Below are 10,000 nucleotides of genomic sequence, written 5' to 3' on the forward strand. Positions count from 1 at the left end.
TGTGGCACGGGCAGGTCGTGACACGCGGCCGGAGAGAGCCAAGGTTGAAGTGAGTTTTACGAATCCAGTAGAGAAGTTGAAGTGACTTACGTAAATCCACTTGAGTTCATGTGAGTTGCATACATCTAATAGAGAGGTTGGAGTGAAATGCGTGTCTGAAGGAGTTGAAGTGAGTTACACCAATGGAAAGTGAAGTGAGTTTCCTTTTTCTCACATGATCTGTGAGAAAAAGTTGAAGTGATTTAAATATATTCAAAAGAGGAGTTGAACTTGTTCCGTAAAGCCGGGCAGTTGAAGTGATTTGCACAAATAAAAAGGAGGAATGAAAGTCACATGATACCCCCCCCCCCCCAAAAGGAAAAAAAAGTTGAAGTGACTTATATAATCAGAACGTTGTGGTTGAATTTAATTTAATGGAGTTACAGGGGAACTAAAAACAACTTATAAACACATTGCTACTATCACGTACATAATTACAGAACGCACCTACCTACAGAAAAACAGAAAGACGCGAGAAAATGTATCATTAAAATATAACGAATACTTTTACGAAGCAGACACATTCAAGATTTCCTATAAAGATTCCACCCTGAAAAAATGCTAAGGACAATTATTAAAATGTTCCTATTAAGCAGTATATATTATATCTTGTTACTAAAAATCATTTCGTGTTACTATTCTACAATTCCATACTATATATATTAACTAAACCCACGATTATGCTACCTTGTACTCTATTTCGCAAACGATAGATAACATCAGTAAAGAATATGAAAATGAAAAACAAAAGTATCATACCCACAGACGTAAAAAACAATCATACTTTCAGATTGTCGGAGAAAGAAAAGTGTCAGCTGTGGCAGCGAGAGTTGGAGATCGTGATGGCCAACAAGAGAAAGAAAGAGAGGCTTTGGCACCAAGACCTTCACAAGTACCAGGTCAGAACCTTGTTTCAATTCTTCCTCGCGAGTGCCAGGTCAGAGTCCCATTCAAAGTCTTTCTCGCGAGTACCTCATTTAAAGTCTTCCTGTTGTCAAACTGTTAATTAGCAGCTCATCACTTGCTTGTCTGTCAGTCGGTTTATTGTCAACCTTTTAGTCTGTCTGGCTGTCAGCCTGCTTCTCTGCCATCTGTCAGCGTTATGCAGTCTGTTCTGTCTCTTGCTTTCCGAATGTCCACATGTCCGAATGTCCACATGTCCGAATGTCCACATGTCCGAATGTCCACATGTCCGAATGTCCACATGCCCGAATGTCCACATGCCCGAATGTCCACATGCCCGAATGTCCGAGTGTCCACATGTCCGAATGTCCACATGTCCGAATGTCCACATGTCCGAATGTCCACATGTCCGAATGTCCACATGTCCGAATGTCCACATGCCCGAATGTCCACATGTCCGAATGTCCGAATGTCCACATGTCCGAATGTCCACATGTCCGAATGTCCACATGTCCGAATGTCCACATGTCCGAATGTCCACATGTCCGAATGTCCACATGTCCGAATGTCCACATGTCCGAATGTCCACATGTCCGAATGTCCACATGTCCGAATGTCCACATGTCCGAATGTCCACATGTCCGAATGTCCACATGTCCGAATGTCCACATGTCCGAATGTCCACATGTCCGAATGTCCACATGTCCGAATGTCCACATGTCCGAATGTCCACATGTCCGAATGTCCACATGTCCGAATGTCCACATGTCCGAATGTCCACATGTCCGAATGTCCACATGTCCGAATGTCCACATGTCCGAATGTCCACATGTCCGAATGTCCACATGTCCGAATGTCCACATGTCCGAATGTCCACATGCCCGAATGTCCACATGTCCGAATGTCCACATGTCCGAATGTCCACATGTCCGAATGTCCACATGTCCGAATGTCCACATGCCCGAATGTCCACATGCCCGAATGTCCACATGTCCGAATGTCCACATGTCCGAATGTCCACATGTCCGAATGTCCACATGTCCGAATGTCCACATGTCCGAATGTCCACATGTCCGAATGTCCACATGTCCGAATGTCCACATGTCCGAATGTCCACATGTCCGAATGTCCACATGTCCGAATGTCCACATGTCCGAATGTCCACATGCCCGAATGTCCACATGCCCGAATGTCCACATGCCCGAATGTCCACATGCCCGAATGTCCACATGTCCGAATGTCCACATGTCCGAATGTCCACATGTCCGAATGTCCACATGTCCGAATGTCCACATGTCCGAATGTCCACATGCCCGAATGTCCACATGCCCGAATGTCCACATGCCCGAATGTCCACATGTCCGAATGTCCACATGTCCGAATGTCCACATGTCCGAATGTCCACATGTCCGAATGTCCACATGTCCGAATGTCCACATGCCCGAATGTCCACATGTCCTAATGTCCACATGCCCGAATGTCCACATGTCCGAATGTCCATATGTCCGAATGTCCACATGTCCGAATGTCCACATGCCCGAATGTCCACATGTCCTCTCCCTCTCCCTCTTCCTCTTCCTCTCCCATTCCCATTCCCACTTGCACTCGCCTCCCGCCAGGTCGCCCTTTTAGAAGCGGAGGCCCGGCGTTCGGATCTCTTCAAGTCCCTCCGTGAGCTGAACAGGCTGGCATGCGGGCAGGACACCAGTGCAGGAGCAGCACATAGGATAAGGATCACGTTTGACAGCCTACAAAGGTCGGTTTTTCGTTTTTGTTTTTGTTTTGTTTATTCTTTGGAAAAGCTGAGGTTTGACATGTATATTTGTGTGTTTAGCATTATTGGGATTAGATTGAATTATGGATTATTAGGGTATCAGTTTCATCACGGTTGGGACGTTCATAAGCTAAGTAATATTCATAATATTTATCCAGTTGTTGTTGCATGTCTCCTTCAGCCACGCGTACGTAATCCCTTGTTTTCGTGTAGCGTATCAAATTGTTCCAAAATTGCATGAAAACAATAATCCACTTTTCATCTTACCAGAATTCTCCCTCTTATCCCCCTCACCTGTCCTCTCATGACCCAGATTTATGGAAGAACAGGTGCGAACCAGGCTGAAGCAGGTGTCACAGGTGTCCGTGCAGGTGGCGCTGCTCAAGGGCGACCTGGCCAAACTCAAGTCGCGACTCGAGAAGAGGGAGGAGGATTTTCTCGATGCCAACGCTGAAGGAAACGCTACGTCCCAGGTTAGCTACAGAGGGAGAGAGGGAGAGAGGGAGAGAGGGAGGGAGAGAGGGAGAGAGGGAGAGAGGGAGAGAGGGAGGGAGGGAGAGAGGGAGAGAGGGAGAGAGGGAGAGAGGGGAGAGAGGGAGAGAGGGGGAGAGGGGGAGAGGGGGAGAGGGGGAGAGGGGGAGAGGGGGAGAGGGGGAGAGGGGGAGAGAGGGAGAGAGGGAGAGAGGGAGGGAAAGGGAGGGAGAGGGAGAAAGAATATTGAAAAGGAAGAAAAAGACGAGAGGAAGGGAAAGAAGATAACAGGAGGAATAGGGGGAAAATGAAAAGGAAAATCGAGGCAACGTGAGAAGAAGGTACGAAGAGGAAACAAGGAATAAAAAGAAGTGAAAAGTTGAGAAGAAAAAGGGAGAGGAAAGAAAGAAAGAGAGAGGGGAAGAATAACAGGGAAATAAGAAAGAGTAAGAGTAAGGGAGGATGACCAAGATGAAGCTGGGGAGCGGTGTGTGTCGGGAGGGAGTGGGAGTGGGAGGGAGTGGGAGGGAGGGAGTGGGAGGGAGTGGGAGGGAGGGAGTGAGTGAGTGGGAGTGAGTGGGAGGGAGGGAGTGGGAGGGAGTGAGTGGGAGGGAGTGAGTGGGAGGGAGTGAGTGGGAGGGAGTGAGTGGAAGGGAGTGAATGGGAGGGAGTGAGTGGGAGGGAGGGAGTGAGTGGGAGGGAGTGGGAGGGAGGGAGTGAGTGGGAGGGAGTGAGTGGGAGTGAGTGGGAGGGAGTGAGTGGGAGGGAGTGAGTGGGAGGGAGTGAGTGGGAGGGAGTGAGTGGAAGGGAGTGAATGGGAGGGAGGGAGTGAGTGGGAGGGAGGGAGTGAGTGGGAGTGAGTGGGAGGGAGTGGGAGTGAGTTGGAGGGAGTGAGTGGGAGGGAGGGAGTGAGTGGGAGGGAGTGGGAGTGAGTGGGAGGGAGTGGGAGGGAGGGAGTGGGAGGGAGTGGGAGGGAGTGAGTGGGAGGGAGTGGGAGGGAGTGGGAGGGAGGGAGTGGGAGGGAGTGGGAGGGAGGGAGTGAGTGGGAGGGAGTGAGTGGGAGGGAGTGGGAGGGAGTGGGAGGGAGGGAGAGGGAGGGAGTGGGAGGGAGTGGGAGGGAGTGGGAGGGAGTGAGAGGGAGGGAGTGGGAGGGAGTGAGAGGGAGGGAGTGGGAGGGAGTGGGAGGGAGGGAGAGGGAGGGAGTGGGAGGGAGTGGGAGGGAGGGAGAGGGAGGGAGAGGGAGGGAGTGGGAGGGAGTGGGAGGGAGTGAGTGGGAGTGAGTGGGAGGGAGGGAGTGGGAGGGAGGGAGTGGGAGGGAGGGAGTGGGAGGGAGGGAGTGGGAGTGGGAGTGGGAGAGAGTGAGTGGGAGGGAGTGAGTGGGAGTGGGAGGGAGTGAGTGGGAGGAAGGGGTGTAGGGGGAACATGTGTATGAGGAGGCTGGATATTGGCAGTTACTTTGAGGGAATGGAAGCAGAGAGACTGGGAGATGGATGGGGTGTTATCTTGGGTCATCTTGGGTCATAATTAGATAGTTGTGAATGTTTTCGAGAGTTTCCGAAGTGGATTTCGTCGTGGAGGCCTGAGAAACAAAAGTTTTCTTCAGAAGGGGAGAAGAGGAGATTGGAGTCTGAAGGGTAGAGGAAGAAGTAGGTGCAGGAGAGGATGTAGCAGAAGATGGGGTGGAAGGGAGAAGAATTTGGGAGAGAAATGGGGAGGGGGAGGGGCGGAGTGAAGGGCAACATTGGAATAGGGAGTAAGAAAAAAGCCTCGTCGGTGTGCTTCCTGACTGGCCTCGCGGAAAGTGATGCCAAATTTCTTGAATCCGAGTTGACACCTCAGATTCAGACTTGTAGGTGGGGCAGCTCCTATTAAATCAGTTTGATCGATTATGACCAGGTTGGGCTCAGGGCTGTGGAACGCCAGTGTTTGGCAGGGTGGTCTAGATGCCAACAATTCAGACATTGACGGGGGGGGGGGGGGGGGAGGTTGATATGGTCGGACAGGGAGGGACTCTTCCCCCAATACAAACATGAAGGGGAAGGTCATGTCTACGGGAAGTAATCTAGGCAACATTGGTGGAAGCCTTCGGCGCCCTCTAGGGGGTATGGTGTAGCACTGTCCATGGGGCAGGCGAGTAAGTCTCCCCCACAATCTGGCCACTCCTTGTCGTAGACAAGTTTGTCGCGGAGATGGAGATAGTTTCGGTACAAGTATTGAGAGACGGATGAGGCTGGGTTTGTCAGTGAAGTCTGTCAGGGTTGATAATGTTTAGCTTGGCCTTTCATCATTTCAACACGGCCTTCACGCCTTAGGAAGTGGAGAGTAGAAGGGGCAGGAGAAGAGAAGGAAAAAGAGAGGGGAAGAAGAGAAGACGTGACAAAATTAATTGCGTCGAAGGCTAAGGCCCAAGGCAAGGGTGATTCCTGGCAATGGGCAGTAGTCTTCGTCTCCTAAGCCCCTCACATCCACCAAAACAACGAGCAAGGGACTGAGGGGGAGATATGCATAATGATGCAGACAGAGGGGGCACAATTAGCCATGAACAAGGTAACAGTACCCATGTCTTTCTTAGTCTTCAAACCTAATTGCATTTTCTTCAATCCTCACTCCTCATTCAAGGGATCGTTCCAGTCCACAGTGAACCATCTGCCAACTCTGACCTCTCATAATTTACTCCCAGGTTAACTATCTCAAGAAACGTTTGGAACATGAAGAGGTGAAGACACGTGTGGAGGACAACGGCAAGATCCTCGCTTCACTCAGACACAAACTAGGTTTGTCAAGTTACTTTGATCAATTTTATATACATTATTTTAATATATGCGTATTTTTTTTATATTGATTGTATTTGTTGTTTTACGTGAATGCAATGCGCTAGGTTTATGTACGAAGTCGATCAATATCTATCGCGTGAACTCTACTTCCTTTACTGAACTTCGCAACAGACAGTAACCGACGGAAACTAAACCGCCTGGAGGACGAGCAACAGCATAAAGGGACTCGCCTGGAGGAACTGAAGAGCCAAGCAGTCATGCTCGAGGAGGAACTTACGCGCCTCTCGTCCAGCAACTCGAGGATCACTTCCCACGTCAACCAGCAAAACGCCATGACGCGCAGGAGACTTCAGGCTCTCAAAGACAATAGCAAAGAACCGGTTAAGTAAAGTTTATATTTTTCACATCAGAAAAGGTTACCCAAGGCCCCATCCACATGATCGGGCAGTGCCCATCGAACAATGGCTGGATATTTCTCGCTTGTTTAGCAGTATTACGCGATCGATTTCATTTATGCATTGAAAATGTTCTGCCGCGTCAATGTCCTAAGGTAATTAGTGGCGTATTCAAAATACACTGATAGGGTGAGGCTTGGGAGCGAAGCATTATAATAAAGTACGTTGGCGAAAAGGGTAGAAACGAGTAAACGATTAGACAGTGAACAGAAGGGGATGAAGAGAAGGAAAAGGAAAAGGGGAGGACAACTAGTAACGAATTGGGAAGGTTAGAGTGATCCAGTCCCCAACTGCCATCGGCTACCACCGGGCACACTTGTGCTGTTGTCCACACGGGTGGGGCACACGTCAGACCGAGCTGTGGCGAGGTAGTAACCGCAGTGGCTGTCCAGTTAACGTCGGGCATCGGCCTACACTCGTACCCGCCAACCACTCTTTAGAAGTTGGATTGGAACATCGTTTGCCCGTTCGTCTGGATGGGGCTTAAGGGACTGAAAGCATTGTTAGTACGTTAATTGATGTAGGAAGGTATTTTTCCATCTTGTTTCAGCACATTTCATTCACGAGAGCAAATAGTAGTGATTTTGTTTCACACTTATTTTCCTCGGTATTCCTTGCAACAAACATCACACATCTTACTATAAAAAAGCAAGTTCTTAAACCAATAACTATAATGCTATATTTTAAGTGGAAACTTCCATTTCTTTCGATATATGAACTTATCTGAAATAGCTTTTAGGACGTTCAGTTTGCTAACTTAATACATTTATCAACAGATGATCACAGTGGAGGAGTACTTGAAGTTGAACACCCAAGTTCAAGTGCTTGAAAAGGAAGTCAAAAGATGGAGTAAAAAGGCCGATACTTTACGCTGTTAACGATTGTGGTTAAGAGGATCTAACTACAATTAGAAGCTACGAAGAAAAGTTCAGATTGAAAAGTGTCTGGGCAATGAATATGCATGTGTGTAACAAGTGTTATGGAACTTTCTTACTATTAAATAGATGTCCAAGAAGGTTTTGGACAGGATTTACTTTAAAAATCTAGCCAAGGGATATATAAAAATAAAAAAGGAACAATATTTACCTGCAATGTTAGTCTTTGAAATTTTTGCTTTAGTTTACCACTTTTAATGCCAAGTTTGTCGCAACAGAATTGGTTTTTGATAATTCCAAAGTCTTCACAGTAATACTGTGAAGCTTTACCACGGATAAATACTCACATTTGTCAATTTGTTTAAAAATTTATTATACCTAAGGTTCGTCTATACATGAAGTGCAAATGCATTATCTTCATCTTTGGCTAATATATACAATTTACACTTATGCAATACACAGAAACATGACTACCATATGGTACATTACAAATCTACCTTATAACGTATATGTCAATCGTAACAAACGTTTTGTACTGCAATACCATTACATAAAAATAAAATAATGGCAACATTGTAAAGCTATCACAGTCCTCTATACATTTAAAAAAATAAACTCCCATTTGAGAGTTCCTTGTACAGCGAAGTTTCGTTTACATATCTTCCGTCTGTATGTCACTGGAGGAATCCTCTGCGGCCGCCTCAGACTCTGCTTGTCCCGTGAGTTCCTGAAGGAGGGAACCGAGACTTAACAAAGGAACAATAATAATATGGTAGTAAATGATAATTCAAAAAGAGGTCCTAGAGCGTCAACACAATCCTGCTGCAATTCTTCCACAGGCTCCTCGCCTCGCCAAGGAATCACCTCAGTACCAAAAAGCAAACCTGAATTACACGCTGCTTACCTGTACCATCTCCGCCAGGCCCTTCGCCTCTTCCACCATCTCTTCGAGCAGCTTATTCTCTTCTTTTAAGACCGTGACCTCCTTGTGTAACGAGGCGTTTTCTTCGTGAAGTTTGTGGTTCTCTTCGAGCGTCTCCTCCAGGGCCTCCCGCCGCTTCTCCGCCATGCTCTCCCAATATTCGGGAGGAGGCGTGTCTGCAAGGAGACGGGACAAATTAATAAATGACTAGTGAAAATTACCCTTGCCGCTGCAACAGCAGGGTAATGTGTCGCTGACTTCAATTAATCAAAATCTATTAAGAATAAACAATTCAAAATAAATGTAAAAAAAAAAAAAATTATTTTAGTTAATATAATAAACCATGCGACTTAGGGAAGAAGCATGTTATGCAGCTGATCATCCGATATGAATGAGCTGTTGCAAATACACCCCCCCCCCCCACACACACACACACACAACCCGCCCAGCACAGCAACTCGAAGCCGCACGGACGGAAACTGACCACATGTGAGCATATCAAGTGTACTGCATTTAGACTTGGCATCCGTCTTCGAGGCAGCACTGGGTTCCGAGGAAGACTGGGACGCGACTGGCGTTCTGGGCGTGAGGATGGCGACGGGGGCGCTGTCGTCGGTCTGCACGGCGATGGACGCGTAGGTCTTCTGCTTCTTGGCGGGCTGCACGGGGTCCTCGAAGATGCCGTCGACCCGCTTCGGCTTCATCAGGCAGCTGTTCTCGTCACTGGAACGCAAGTGGGAGGGTCAACGCTTGCGAATGGAGTTTTAGCTGTACATTATATATATAAAATATTAATAAAATATAAATGTGTAGAGATATATAACCATTCCTGCGTTACACGTCCTCTGATCGAGTCCCCATGAATCCCTAATCGACGTCTCTACGGGGAAAAAAATAAAAATAAAACATTGGTGGTCGCAAATGAGGTGATAAGACGACTTACTTCTTTCTCTTCTTCCCTCTGCTTGGCGAATGGACTCGCAAGCCGCCATTGGCAGAGAGCAAAAGGCGCGACTGCTTCTGTGCGCTGGGCTGAATAACGCCCAGTCTCTTGCGCTCGTCGCCCGCCACCTGCACACACGAGGCCAAAGTTCAGAACTAATTCAGTTAGAAGGAATGGAGCAATCCTTTGCATGCAATCTACTCAAGTTTACGTTTATTCCAATGTATGCATTTTTTTGTTCGTAACCATTTCAAATAATTTGTCTAAGTTACAAAGGTTTCTACAAGTAGCTTTATTCAATACGGAAACTGCATAAACCACTGCATACAAGCCAGATTCTACGACTTTGCATAGAACCTATTTCTTTATCATAATCCTTTCTTTCCACTTGGATATTACGTTTTCTTAAAAGCTTCCGAATTCGACATAGATGAAAGTAAAAGGTGGCAAGGGCCTTTAAATGGCCGTTCTGACCATTGTGTGTGTTCTTCGCCCAGTATTGGAACCAAATAGTAAGGGTAAAGTTTCAACCAGCCATCTTTTATGAGGAAAATAACATATGCAAACGACAGAATGAAATAAACCTAAGAAAAGCTCCGGGGATTTCGCAAATAGTATTTTTTTTGTTTTCAATAATTAACGCAAATTCCCTAAACTCTCTGACGGACCCACGCGTCATTAACTACTACCAAATCACAATACAACACTACGAAAAGTTATTTCAAAACTAGGTCCCTGGATTATTGCAGAAACTACCAAGCCTAATGAAATCCCACAAAAATAATAATAAATAAAACTAGCGCTAAAAATTATGGAAAATCCTAACGGCCATCAAGACATTTGT

General features: G+C 46.9%; 2 protein-coding genes across 2 annotated transcripts in view; one reads left to right on the forward strand and one right to left on the reverse strand.

The window, feature by feature from the left end:
- Positions 1-5,725: 5,725 nt before the first annotated feature.
- LOC125038985 lies at positions 5,726-7,818 on the forward strand. Its single transcript, XM_047632703.1, has 4 exons — positions 5,726-5,734; positions 5,868-5,961; positions 6,133-6,341; positions 7,193-7,818. Exons 1-4 carry the CDS (start codon positions 5,726-5,728, stop codon positions 7,292-7,294), a joined length of 414 nt encoding a protein of 137 aa, XP_047488659.1. The 3' UTR covers positions 7,295-7,818.
- LOC125039091 overlaps positions 7,644-10,000 on the reverse strand; it is a 2,876-nt gene continuing 519 nt past the window's right edge. Inside the window, exons 2-5 of the mRNA XM_047632821.1 lie at positions 9,157-9,284; positions 8,698-8,936; positions 8,196-8,389; positions 7,644-8,018 (exon numbers count right to left, since the gene is read on the reverse strand). Coding sequence (XP_047488777.1) covers positions 7,944-8,018; positions 8,196-8,389; positions 8,698-8,936; positions 9,157-9,284 — 636 coding nt within the window. The 3' untranslated portion in view covers positions 7,644-7,943. The remainder of the gene's footprint in view (positions 8,019-8,195; positions 8,390-8,697; positions 8,937-9,156; positions 9,285-10,000) is intronic.

The sequence above is a fragment of the Penaeus chinensis genome, chromosome 26 (genome assembly GCF_019202785.1).
Source record: "Penaeus chinensis breed Huanghai No. 1 chromosome 26, ASM1920278v2, whole genome shotgun sequence".
Lineage (NCBI taxonomy): Eukaryota > Metazoa > Arthropoda > Malacostraca > Decapoda > Penaeidae > Penaeus > Penaeus chinensis.

What these genes read in the sequence shown, in the direction of transcription:
- LOC125038985 (XM_047632703.1), top strand. An exon ending in TTCACTCAGACACAAACTAG is followed by an intron (nt 5,962 to 6,132) that starts GTTTGTCAAGTT and finishes ACTTCGCAACAG; the next exon opens with ACAGTAACCGACGGAAACTA. An exon ending in AAGACAATAGCAAAGAACCG is followed by an intron (nt 6,342 to 7,192) that starts GTTAAGTAAAGT and finishes ATTTATCAACAG; the next exon opens with ATGATCACAGTGGAGGAGTA.